The sequence below is a fragment of the Nematostella vectensis genome, chromosome 7 (genome assembly GCF_932526225.1).
Source record: "Nematostella vectensis chromosome 7, jaNemVect1.1, whole genome shotgun sequence".
NCBI lineage: Eukaryota > Metazoa > Cnidaria > Anthozoa > Actiniaria > Edwardsiidae > Nematostella > Nematostella vectensis.
The window spans coordinates 17,240,405-17,253,702 of NC_064040.1; the positions used below are offsets into that span (position 1 = coordinate 17,240,405).

A 13,298-nucleotide genomic window follows, 5' to 3' on the forward strand; every position below is an offset into this window, starting at 1 on the left:
CCAGTCTATATGCACCGTCTTATACCATTACGCCACCGAGTTTCTGATGCGATTCCTCGGAAGATAACATACTTATAAAACTTATGAATTAGACTCATTAGGAATGCCATGAATAGCAGACAAAGACAATTTGAATAGCTTTTGTTTCAGAAAGCCGTCCGGGAATTGAAGAACAACAAACGGTGCTTCATGCATTCAAAATTATGAAAACTGAAAACCTTAGTGGAGATGCAATAAATCAATATATTTCTGTTATATATATTTCCTTCGCTTCTTTTCCCTCCCGAATAATTAATGAGTTTTTGAAGTCGTTCGGCTAGCGCCTCGGACTGGAACTAATTGCGCGGACTTTGAAACCCCGTCAAGTCCTCATTGTCGGCCTTTAAACATTACGTAAAACAAGGTCGAACCCCTCCTTCCCAGTCCCCTCCATAAAGGAAACAATTCAGTAAAAACCCACTTGCAAGATTCAACCAGTTGATTAAAAAGCACTAGGCCAGAAAAAGAATTATAAGTCACTGAGGTTCTCATATAAAGGGTGTCAAGATCAAGTTGACTGTAAATGAAACATTAGGTTATGTTAGCAAAAGGAAAACATGCCCATTTCAAAAATGGTTGTCAGAGGAGATTGCATAACCAAAAGGTTACAACCACTTAAAAGCTGTTCGACACACAAATTTGAGCTTCTTGAAATTGCACGAAAATGAACACTAAAAAGAGGTTAAGGTTAACCACATACTATCTTGTCATTATTTCATAGAAATGACTGCTTTTAACCATGCAATCACCATGTGACAATTGCCATTTTATCTTGCAGCTTTTTTGAAAATAGGTATATACTGTCACATGATTTACAATTTAAAGGTTACTGTTCACAAATGTGACATCAAGGCCTTGCAACACTGAATAATTCCCATGATTTAAAAATCTGTTTATAAGTTAATGCCTTAATCAGAATGGCACCAGCCTCAACACTATTATTGTGCATGTGTCAAAAAGGTTATGATTTCTTATAATACTTCATGAATTACAGATAATGGATAATGAAATAGACAAGTATTACTAAAAACAATATTCTTTTATTCTTCAAAAATCTAATCAGCACTATTTTAGCTGTAATCAGTACTATGTGTTTCATGGATGGAGTATGCCCACTCTAATCAAATATCATTACAACTAAATCATAATTTGCAACTTCTAAATTAAGAACAGGAACAAACAACAATAACAGATAAAGCATTCATCAAGGCTCATCAAATTAGCTCATATATCTTTCTGTGCACAATCTGTATAAACAAGGCCAAATACAGGGGTGCCGGAACCGGGGTTGGGGGTGCTAGAGCTGCCTCAATAAGTTTTGATTTCTTCTGAATTACTTTAAGATTTAAAAAGAAAAATACAGATAAAAAGCAAAATATAGCTAAACATATATAGAAAAACTACAAATGCATAGCTTAGCCCACACCCTCGCCCCCAATCAAAAAAATGCTCCGGCATCCCTGAAATAGCCTAAGTGTCCTGTATATGCACTTGTTTATTAAAGATAATTATAAAGAAAATACTGATTAGGCAGTGTCGCAAGACAGTACTTAGCTGTTAACTTTCATATTGAAGCATTATGAAATCACAAAATCAATTTGTTCAGTAAATCTGTTCAGTGTAACTACCCAAATTTCAATATGGCCAGGACCAATTTTTACATTATGTTTCAGCTGGTGTTTCACCGCTAAACAAATGAGGTTTTGAACCAGGTCCCCCTTACCTCCTCGCATTTTCGACCTTTCTGCTTGAGTGAGCACTGATATACTTGAACCAAATTCAACTTCGATAGAGTGAACGCAATGAACCCGTGAAATACATATTTGACTATTTATTACTTTTCTTTTGTGTCTATTTGACTATTACAGTATTAACTTTTACTTCACAGGTTCAATGCATTCACTCTAAACAATACCATCTACCAATAACTTGAGCATAATAATTTGGCTGGTGAGAACACAACCATAAAATGACATTGTAATTATGTCTTACTAGTCAAAACTAATGGAAATAAAAGCCATGAACATTAAACTGAAAACTAGAAATGAGAATGAGAGTACCAGTGTCCATTTTGAAAAAATATGTTTTAAGATTTTGAAAATGCCTGGCCCTTACAAAAAGCTAATAAAAAGTTTTGCTTAAAAGTATCTAACGATGCCATGTGGGCAACTGGAAGGGTTATCTCCCTCCCACATGCCCGAACAAGGGGAAAGCTTTGGGTTCCTCTTAAGGCAATCATGGTCAAACCTTACATGAATTGGAGAGATTTCCTTGCTGAGATTTCGGTGCTTTTGGCCAGTTAACCAGCCCATAACTGCACTTGGGCTCAGATCAACTACATTGAACCGTTCACCATCGTCAGTATTGTGGTCTTCATTTTCATCATCATCGATATCTTTTCTATAAGCACCATAGGCTTTCCATGCCATCGCCTCTTGGTAGCTACAGACTTGTGATTTATCCTCAAGGCTGAATATGAAGTCTTGGAAGTTGTCCATTACTGACTCTTCTACGGTCCGACGAGAGCTTCCCACAGCTGAATACTGCGGTTTCATGAGAGAAAATAAGTAATTCCCGTCGACTTCCTCTTGGTGGCCCATAACAAACAGACCTTTGCATTTCTTTGGGTGCTTGGTGACTATGTCAGCCAATCCATACAGCTCCATTCCCTTCTTTAGTTCTTTTAACATCAACTCCCGTCTGCTGAGCATACTGACAGTAACAGCAGCAAGAATAGAGTCAGCACATGCATCGGTTATGGGCCCTGTGTAGCCATGGTCAATTATAATATCAGTGCTACTGGCAATATCCTGCCTGATATTTTTCAACAGCTTACATTCTGTTTCAGTCAAATGTTTTTGAAGATCTTTGCTGTTGGAGTAGTCAAGATCTCCAAGTGACACCAGCGTGTCAAACACACAGGGGGCCAGAAAGTTTGGGGCTGGGCCTCCCTGGCCCAAGCTAGCAGCAACAATTTCCCCAATTGTTCTATAAGTGGCAATGTCATTGGTAGAATAAGCAGGACTTCCATCTGGGAAGAATTTTTTCGCTATATCGGGAATGATACATGAAAAAAACTCACGTGCCAAAGCACCATCATCGATTCCGTCTTCTCCTACAAACTTCACACGACACACATGAACAGGATTAACTTTCTTAGCTGCTCTTTGCCACAATGTGATAGCCCTGGTTACTGGTGTACCCCTTCTAATGATCATGAACATGGATATTTTCCCATCAGAGATGACCTTTTCTTGCAATAGTTCAATAACACCAGCTTCGCTTTCTGGGATAGGCGATTTTGTTTTGTTGTTGCTTGGTGGAGGGCTGTCATCATTGCCATAAAGACGTTCAATTTCATCATAGTAAAACCAGTCAGAACCACTGTTGGTACTTATGCCTGAAGGTCCTGGATGATTGTTGGTTGGATGATTTGTTGTTAGTTTCTTGGCTGGTGGCTCTGTTGCTATGCAGGCATCACTTTCGTTGCTCCTCTTTACTGGACAAGAAGCTTCAGGTTCAGAACTGTCACTATCCCTTTCCTCTTTCCTAAATTCTTCTATGTCATTGACCGTACATAGATATAACGTTATGCGCTTGTAGTCCTTTAATGCTGCTTGCTTATACTTTTCCAAGGTGAAAAACTCTTTGGACGTTCCAGGAAGGAACAAAGCCTCTTGGCCGTCTTCGTAAAGTAGGACATATTCGGTTCCTTGAAATTAATTAATTTCATATATTTTAGTATTATTGTTTATATTTTAGTAATTTCATATACAGCAATATGCAGAAATTCTGATCTTGACTATCAAAGTATGTAACTATACAACTGTATGTGGGGTGCATCATGGGAAATGGACGTGCAGTTTGAGCAAATTGACCAAAAGTAATAATAATAATAATAGTAATAATAATAATAATAATAATAATAATAATAATAATAATAATAATAATAATTTATTACTTACATGTCACAAATTCACATGAGAATATAATCAAATGGGCCGTGTGTTGTCATGTATGAGCATATCCTGTGAGTTATATACTTTGCTAGATCAGAATTTCTGCATATTGCTGTATATACATTATTTAAACTTTTTTCTGTATATTTTAGTGTAATATTAATAGTCGAGTTAGTTTTTTCTTAAATGTAAGAGCATTGAGACATCGTGCAATGCTCCAAAAACATTATTATTATTATTTATTATTACCTTCGGAATACAGGTTTCTCTGAAAGTCGGCCCATTTCGATTTCGCTTGTTCGAGCAATTCCTTATAGGATGCATGCTTGTTCACTTTTATTGCCAACTTCTTTCCTCTTTTATCCTTGAGCTCTTCCTCACTAAATACTTTCAACCCAATGTTAATGATTACATCATTAGCCTCCTCAGGTTTATTCTTGTCTTTTAACTGTTTCTTTGTCGGCTTGCCATCTTTTCCCTTCTTAAAACCAACGAATGATTTTATTGTAGATACATGTGAAGCAGGTCTACCAAATGGTTTGTTTTCAACTGCTTTGGAGAGTTCTAGAGAAATCAATAAAAACAAAAGAAATCTTATGATTAAAATGAAACTAAATGATCTTTGCCTTTTCAAAAAATTATCTAAAATATCTCATATTAAAAAAAATGATCATGAACAGTATAATTTAAAATGTTTTACATGTAGTTACTTAACTTCTTGTGGAAATAAAAGAAATAGACAATATGCAGTTTGTTTTGGAATAATATGGAAGATAGCTTGCTTGAGTTGGACTGAATTAAGCTTATAAATTATGAATTAAGCTTATAAGCTATTTACAACTATTTACTATACACTCAGTCACAAAATAGTGCAAATACAGTGTCTATGTCCATTAAACAAAATCTTCATGCCCCTCCCCTCCCCCCCCGAACACTTTCCAATGGTCGATCCCTAAGTGAACTTTAAGGTTTTGCTTCAAGCTTATATCATCATTTGTTCTAACTTAAATGAGTCAGACTTTTCCAATTAGTTTTAATTCTCTTTAACGATCCTTTTTAAAGCGAGCTCTTAGAATTATTGGTCCAAAGCAGAGCTTAACTCTGTCCAAAGTGACCTGACGGCTGTGCAAGAAATTCCACACTTACACACACTGCTCTTACCTTTTCCGCAGAAAACACAAAACGTAGATCCATCATCGCCTAGCTTGCGACCACAATGAGAGCAAAACATACTTCTAGAGGTATTCTGCGACAGGGATTGTAAAAGCAACTAAATTTGCACACGAAGCAAGCGATTCGAGCGAGAACGAACGAATGCACGTGGTCCGTACATTGGTAACTGTCCAAAAAAATCGCGGGCTCGAGATCAGAATTAAAACAGCTTGGTCTTCCTGTGTTTAAAATGAATGCTCACTTCCGCCGTGGCTTGGATTCTGTCGTTGTGTCGGGGACAACCAAATAAACTCACTTATATTCTCTTTACTTTATTTCTTGATCACAAACTCTCCGTTGTAATAGTACACTCGCATCTCAACTCTAGGGGCACAACCCCCTTTCTTTACCTATCTCGAATTACAACATGATCACATAACAAAACTAAATATGTAACGTAATACAGTATTATAAAGTAACGCAATCTTGCGGGTTTTCTACTTCCGGACACCCTCCCCCCATTTATGTGTCTACAGCAGCATAAATGTTCTAGTCTTCTTCCAGTAAAAAGATGCCCTTGATGTTGCCCTTGGCGCTGTCTTTTGCCTGACGTCTTGACCCAACTCTTGGGATGAATACTTGCGCCTTAGGGTTTAACTTGATCCCCGGATCATCCCCACCAATCTCTAGGTCGCAAATCAACTGAAGAGGGCGTTCTATCACATATCCGTTCCCCATCTTCAGTTTGACTCCCCGGACTACGCCGTCTCTTCCTGTAATCTTCTCCACTACTCGTCCAATCTTCCATTGAGCCTTATTCTTGACATCCTCCTTGAGCAGGACTACGCGCCCTTTCTCCGGCACCTTCGGCTGCTCACCACTGCGTTCTTCGTGCTTCTGCTGTCTCTCCTCTAGAGATCGTACGTACTCTCTTGTGAATCTCTTCTTCAGGTCTTCCTTGCTACGCTGTATAAACCTCATCCGTCGTGTCACGTTTCCGGCATCTGACAACTTCTCTAAGTCTTCTTCGAGGATGGGGACTGGTCTCCCCCTGAGCAACAGATTGGGTGTGATGACGGGTTCATCAAACTCTTCCCCCTGGTACACTAATGGTCGGTTGTTCATTACTGCTTCTACGTCTAGGAGCGCATCCTCAAGCTCGCAGTAGTTGAGAAGGCTCCTCCCAACTGCTTTAGAGAGCGCGTTCTTCATGACACCGACTAGGCGCTCGAAGAAGCCTCCCCACCAAGGTGCTCGTGACATGTTGAATCTCCAGATGATCGCTTGAGAGGCCAAATAGTTTGATAGACTTTCGTCCTTCTTTAGCACTGAAAGCCATTTCCCTGTTGCCACAAAGGTCTTTCCATTGTCACTCACGATCATCTGAGGACATCCTCTCCTTGCGACAAACTCTTTGAGCGCTCTCTGGAAGTTTGGTGCTGATAGATCCGGGCAGAGCTTTAGATGGACTGCCCTAGTGGCTGCACACGTAAACAGCGCGATGTATGCCTTGCCTTGCTCGGACTTGGTGCGATAATAGATTGGGCCTGCAAAGTCGACCCCTGTTACGTCGAAAGGCTCAGAGAACTCTGTACGGAATGACGGCAGCTGTGCTGAGGCTTTTGATCCCGGAGTCAACACTGGCTTTATCCGATATCGCTTACATTTGTTGCAGTTGTGTATGACCCTTTTTACTTGAGCCCTCAGCTTTGGTACGCAGAACTACTCCCGGACTAGACTCATAGTCATTGACACTCCCCCGTGTATGGCTTTCTCGTGGACTTGTTTGATGATCAAAGTCGTCAGCTTGTGGTCTCTGGGTAGGATGATGGGTTGGTATCCGGCGATGCGTCCGACACATCTAGCTATCCCATCCTCGCCTATCTGCACCTCCATGGAAGCCTCCACTTTCTCCCTCTTTGCCACTTGCGCACGGCGAATCAGTGTGGACTCGGCTTTGTTGATCTCCTCTGTGGTTAGCGGTCCTGTGCGCTTGCTCTTGGATCTGCAGTTATGACCAAACCGTTGTATGTAATCAACGACTCTCCTAAGCTTCCAGTAGGACGAACACTGCTCGAGCAAAGCGTCTACCTGTCCCTTTTCCTCTGGTTCTTCTGTCGCCACCAGTAATTTCTCCTTGCGGCTCTTCACCGTCTCACTCGCTACCTCATCGTTGTCTGTTACCTCTGGTTGTAAAGGCCATTTCGCCTTGTCTGACAGCCAGTTAGGCCCATGCAGCCACATGTCGCTTAGCTCCCCCGGTCCCGCTCCTCTGCTTCCTATGTCTGCTGGGTTCTCACCCGTTGGGACGTAATTCCACTTGAGGTAGTCCCTCTCTTGGATGACCTTTGTCCGGTTGCGCACGAACTGTGACCAGGTACCTTTGCCCTTGATCCAGTAGAGGATGGTGGTGCTGTCGACCCAACACTGGTAGATCTGGATAGGTTGACCCTGCAAAACTTCATTAACATGAGTCATTAGTTTTGTGAGTTTGTGTGCGCCAACTAATTCCAAACGAGGAATGCTCTGATTTTTAGGGGCTACTCTTGACTTCGCGACAAGCAATGTCTGCCTAACAGAACTGTCTGCGTGATGGGCTACTACATAAATCGCAGCCGATACGGCTGTCTTGCTCGCATCTGAGAACCCATGTAGCTCTATCCTTGTCACGTGCTGATCCACTACACTGCGCGGAATACTAACTGATGGACATGCCTTCATGCTCTTAAGCCACTTGTTCCACTCTCTAACAATCTCTACGTCTGTAATCGCCTCGTCCCACCTCTTCTCACTAAGACACACCTTGCTATACAGTACTTTGCCAGTCACAGTGACTGGCGAAGCGAGTCCTAGCAGATCGTAGATGCGATTGATCACTGCTAGCATCTTCCTCTTTGTGAGTGCACCACTCACCTCTTCTTCGGTGGAATCGCTGAATGCGATCGTAAGCTCGTCCTTGTTCTTGTCCCAAGGTATTCCTAGGATCTTTACCGGTGGCCTGTCCACGGCCCGGTCTGCTCTCTCTGCTGAGGTACTCTCCTCCGCCTCAAGGACATTGCTGTGCCATTTGTGAAGCTGGAATCCTCCACTCTCCATGATCTCGCTTGCTTCCTGCTTAAATCGAAGCAGCTGTTCAGGGTCGTCTCCACCTGTCTGTACATCATCTACATATGTGTTAGTTAGTAACTGGTACACAGTCTCTGGGTACTTGTTACTGTAACTAGCCACATGTTTCTGCAGAGTAGCGCCCAGAATATAGGGGCTTGGGCCCGAGCCAAAGATTACCCTTGCGAACCTATACTCTACAATGTTTCGGTCTTTAAGGTTGTCGTACCAAAACAGTCTCATGCAGTCTCTATCCTTGGTGTCAACTTTAATCTGCAGAAATGCTTTTTGAATGTCTCCCGTGAGACAGAGACGATTCATGCGGTTGCGCAATAATATGTCAAATAGCATAGGTTGTAATGGAGGGCCTACTTCTAAGCAGTCGTTTAGAGATGGGGTGTTGTCATCCTCTCTTGCTGAACAGTCATAAACGATGCGAAGCTTGCTGGTCTGAGCATCGTCCCTCGTCACCATGGTATGTGCGATATAGTGTACGTTCTCCCCTGTTGGAGTATCTGGAGCTGGCTCTAAGATCCCTTCCTTCAGTTGCTCCATCATAATGTCATGGTACTCCTCTATCCTCCCAGTCTTCTCCAGTCTACGGGTAGTGCTCGCCAAACGTGCTAGGGCTAGTCTTTTGTTAGACGGTAGGGATGTGTGATCTGGTTTCCATGGTAACCGGGTGGAGTAGGTTCCATCGTCCAATCTTTGCAACCCTTCCTGGAAATTATTGTGGAATTCTCCTCCCTCTTCATCACTGTCCTTCAGTCCAAGTACTTCCTGGGAGCACATCTGGTTGAATTCTTCCTGTGAGTTGCTGAGGAAGAAACCCTTTTCTGTGTCTGTGGCGGAAATCGCTGCTTTGCCTCCAATCACCCATCCAAGCATGGTGAACTCAGCTCCGGGGTCTTTGTCTGGGTCGCTGCCAAGCACCGCTGGCTCAGTGGACTTGATGCGCTGGAGGTCAGCTGCGCCAAGTATGACATGTACTGGTAGCTTGTCTTCTGTCGAGGTTTCATCACTGAAGGTCAGTCTTCTGAGTTTGTTGTATTTCTTTTTTAGCTCTGGGATCCTCGGGTTGGGAAGGTGAGTGATGATAGGTTTCTCTGCATTAATGCAGTGGAGCTCCATTCTAAAGCTGTCAAGGACAGTTGAGCCCAGCTGTATTTTGTAGAGCTCTACCTGCTTATCTACCGTCCCGTACATCTGCTCAATGACCCTCCTTTCGACCCTGCTTGGTTTAAGGTTTAATTTTGTTAGTAGGTTGGAGCTGATGTATGAGCTCCCAGCTCCACTATCCAGCATGATGCGCGCTGGGATGCCATTGACATTCGCTATGGCCGTAGCGTGTAAAGTAGTATGTACCTGGTCCACTGCCCCATAGAATCTATCTCTAGAATTACCCGGGTTGGCTGGGGTTGAGAGTGGGAGGCTGCTTTGTACTCTGTCGCAGATAGAGGTGTGATGCCTTGAATTGCACTTTGCACAGTTTCCCGCTTTGCATTTGGTAGCCATATGCCCCCCCTTGGTGCAGTTGTAGCACAATTTTTTTTGCATTAGGATTTCTCTCCTGCTGGCCGTGTCTAACACTTTTGTACAGTCCTTTGATTTATGGGATTTATCACTGCAGTAGACACACTGTGGGGGTGGGGTCCCTGATTCTGCTGGTGCATTAACATTCTTTCCCTCCCATTATGTTGCCCACCCTGACCTCCCTGGGGCTTCCTCGTAAGTGACGGGGTGGGGGTATCTTCCCCTTGCAAGATTGGGTTTCTATCAACGTACTTCCCAAGATTTTCAACTAGCTGGATAAGTCCCCACCCTTCCCAGTCATCATCCCTTTGCACTATCACCTCCCGGACTGGCCCTAATTTGTCTAACAGCGTGTAAACAGCGCTCTGCGCACTTTCTAATTTTTGCATGGTGGAGAGTGTGCGCACAATTCTGGGTAATTTGTCATAAAAATCGTGAATACTACTTAATTTAGTAATGTCACTGATGGTCGGTAAATCCTCCAGACCTTTAATAAGGGCGCGGTGGACTCTAATGTCCTTTCCATAGGTATTTTGTAGAATCCTTTTTGCCTCTTCGTAGCCCTCAGGGGTGTGGGATAAGCCTAAAATATCATCCCTTGGTTTCCCTTTCACTAATTCTAATAAGTAATTAAATTTGCTTATCTGTGCTATGGTTGATCCATCCACCTCCACCGTGTACTGATTCCAGAACCTTGTCCAGTCTTTATAATCTCCTTAAATGGCGTGATGGTGTACTTTTGTAGTTTGACCGCTTGAACCATTCCGGGTTTCCCTGGACTGCTTTCAACCATTCCACTATTTCCAGCCTTAGCAGCCAAATCTCCGAACTTCTTTTTCATTGCAAGCTCCTTTTCCATTTCTTCCTCCTTCTCCTGATCTCTTGCGTTCTCCAGTCTCTTCTTTATTTCGAGTCGCATCTCCCTAAAAGGCTGGATTTCCGCTTTCGCTTTAGCACTCCACTCCTGAATGTAGCTAAGTTCCTTCTCGTTATCGAATAAATAATCCGCCGTAGCATCCTTGACCTTCTCCAAACTCTTGATGATGCTCTCTGCACTCCCCAATGCGATTTCTAGCTCTCCAGTATCCTTGGTTGTAGACATTATATCCTTTAGTTTGATATCGGCAAGTCCAATGTGCTTGGTGAACTTCTCTTCGGTTGTCATGTTTTCAAACTCCCTCGTTGGTTGAATTCCTCTCGCAAAACTCGCAGAAATGTAGCCGCACCGGGCGTTAAAACTCCTCAGATATGTGTCCTGGCGTGGTCGCCACTTTTGGTGTCGGGGACAACCAAATAAACTCACTTATATTCTCTTTACTTTATTCCTTGATCACAAACTCTCCGTAGTAATAGAACACTCGCATCTCAACTCTAGGGGCACAACCCCCTTTTTTTACCTTTCTCGAATTACAACATGATCACATAACAAAACTAAATATGTAACGTAATACAGTATTATAAAGTAACGCAATCTTGCGGGTTTTCTACTTCCGGACAGTTGTGTTCTGCCGTGAGTTCGTTGTATTCTGCCGTGGAGTTGCTTTCTTTTGCCGTGAGTCTGCTTTGTTCTGCCGTAATTTTTTGTTTTATGCCGTGGCTTTTTTTAATTTGCCGTGACCCTTGTGGGCCAGGTCGTAGTTGTGTTCTGCCGTGTTCGTTGTGTTCTGCCGTGAGTTCGTTGTATTCTGCCGTGGGATTGCTTTCTTTGCCGTGAGATGCTTTGTTCTGCCGCGAGTTTGATTTATTTTGCCGTGAGATCGCTTTCTTTTGCCGTGCGTTTGCTTTGTTCTGCCGTGGCATTTTTTAATTTGCCGTGGCTTTTTTTAATTTGCCGTGACCCTAGTGGGCCACCGTACTTATCAGAGGCAGGTTAATGACTTGAATATTCAGCATTCCAGTCAATATCAGGGGCATTGAAACCACAAGCAAGGATAACGTTGTCATCCTGCAATCTATTGCCAATTTTCAATAGCGAAGCATTTAGCCCTTAGAGGCAATATTAGAAGAATTTGGTTCTTATCTACCAGCTGCCATTGAGTCCTGATAATTACACAGACAGGTACCAGGTCCCGAGCAATGTGTAACGAGGATATTATTTTTCACTGCCTGAAAAACACCACCTCCATTCTGGCGTCGGGGCGATCTTTCCTGTAAATTTTGTTTCCATCTGGGAATATTTCATTGCTCGCGATGTTTGAGTTCAACCAGGATTCACTTCCAAGAATGATATCAGGTTGTACTGGTCTACTACAGCAGCGATGTTGGCTATTTTGTTTTTAACGCTACGGCAATTTATTACCATGCATGACAGATGCCTCTAATTCCTTCTATTGTTCCTTCGGTTGGAGAAATTTATTCTTCTCCATTGTTGTTTCGCTTGAGAGGTTTAGGTTTAGCAAGGTTCAAGTTTGCAATTTCGGATAGCAGAGCTTTTTTAGTTCACTTATCCGTGTCGCGTCTCTGTTCTTTCCCGTTCTCGTTTGTTTGTTTCCACAGGAAAAGGCTCTGCCGACAGCCGCTATCAAATCCTTTAGGATTTTTCAAAATTTCAAATTATTTTTCAAAATAAATGCCAAAGAATATGCGAGGAAAATGCCTGGAATATCTTAGATTAATGGAGCCTGAAAATGTGGGATTATCTGTTGTGCAAAATGCGAGGAAAACGCCATGGAAAATCTCAAATATTACCAAGGCGGGAAAATCCAAAGAATATTCAAGATTATTGCGGATTTTCTATACTTTTCTCACTTAGAAAACTAATGGAAACGCGGACTTTATGCCGTGTGTAACAGAGCAGAAATTTTTTTATTGGTTTATTTTGAAAGGTGTAGGCGAGATGTCAGTGCGAACTTATTTTGATGGCAACAAAGCACTGGGTTAGGACAATAATGGACCATTGTTAGTATTTTGATTTGGTTTTCAAGAAAGAACTCACCTTTCATGAATTATGACGTGTACTTATTCTATTTTCCTTTGCAAAGTAAATCAATATTTTCATATGTAGATTTGTTTTTCATTTGAATTTATTTACAATGAAAATAATATATACTTAAGCTTTGTTTATGTTTTCTGACTTGGTATATCCATCCAATGATCAAAGGAAAATATTTGCAGACTCATCCCTCTTCTTCGTATCCCCAAACCTCTCCAGGGCTCTTTTTCGAATCTCTTTTACCTTCACCTTCTCTTGCTCCACTTTCTTTCTGTTTCTATCAGCTGTTTAAAACATCCATTTAGTATAAGATGCAAAAAAGTAGGTATGTGTTAAAAAGTGGTAAGTGAAGCTGTTATGAGCAATTTTTATAACCTTTTTAATTTCAATTCTGGAGATATTGTTGCCCATATTCTAGCAGACCCGTTTAATATTCAATAGACCATCTTCTTTAGTTATTTGATTTCATTCATTTAGAACGGCTAAACATCAATCAGCTATCAACAAGAAAAACAGTATTTTCCATTGGCTCTTATTCCCTCTTTATCAGTCACTACGTACAGATTCAAGGCTTTTTT

General features: G+C 41.9%; 2 protein-coding genes and 1 pseudogene across 2 annotated transcripts; all 3 read right to left on the reverse strand.

Moving 5' to 3' along the window:
* Nucleotides 1-1,059: 1,059 nt before the first annotated feature.
* On the reverse strand, nucleotides 1,060-3,913 carry LOC125568288 (annotated as a pseudogene).
* Nucleotides 3,914-4,201: 288 nt separating this feature from the next.
* On the reverse strand, nucleotides 4,202-5,268 carry LOC125568289. Its single transcript, XM_048730207.1, has 2 exons — nucleotides 5,160-5,268; nucleotides 4,202-4,562 (listed from the first exon to the last, which is right to left on the reverse strand). Exons 1-2 carry the CDS (start codon nucleotides 5,227-5,229, stop codon nucleotides 4,234-4,236), a joined length of 399 nt encoding a protein of 132 aa, XP_048586164.1. The 5' UTR covers nucleotides 5,230-5,268; the 3' UTR covers nucleotides 4,202-4,233.
* A 1,604-nt stretch (nucleotides 5,269-6,872) lies between these two features.
* Nucleotides 6,873-9,770, reverse strand: LOC125568413. The gene has a single exon (XM_048730683.1). The coding sequence runs from the start codon at nucleotides 9,768-9,770 to the stop codon at nucleotides 6,873-6,875; it is 2,898 nt and encodes a 965-aa protein (XP_048586640.1).
* Nucleotides 9,771-13,298: the final 3,528 nt, after the last annotated feature.

Excerpts from the sequence above, each read along its gene's own strand:
- LOC125568413 (XM_048730683.1), bottom strand. The coding sequence starts at position 9,770 with ATGGCTACCAAATGCAAAGCGGGAAACTGTGCAAAGTGCAATTCAAGG.
- LOC125568289 (XM_048730207.1), bottom strand. The coding sequence starts at position 5,229 with ATGTTTTGCTCTCATTGTGGTCGCAAGCTAGGCGATGATGGATCTACG. Across the intron at positions 4,563-5,159 it reads TTGTGTTTTCTGCGGAAAAG|AACTCTCCAAAGCAGTTGAA; the intron begins GTAAGAGCAGTG and ends TGATTTCTCTAG.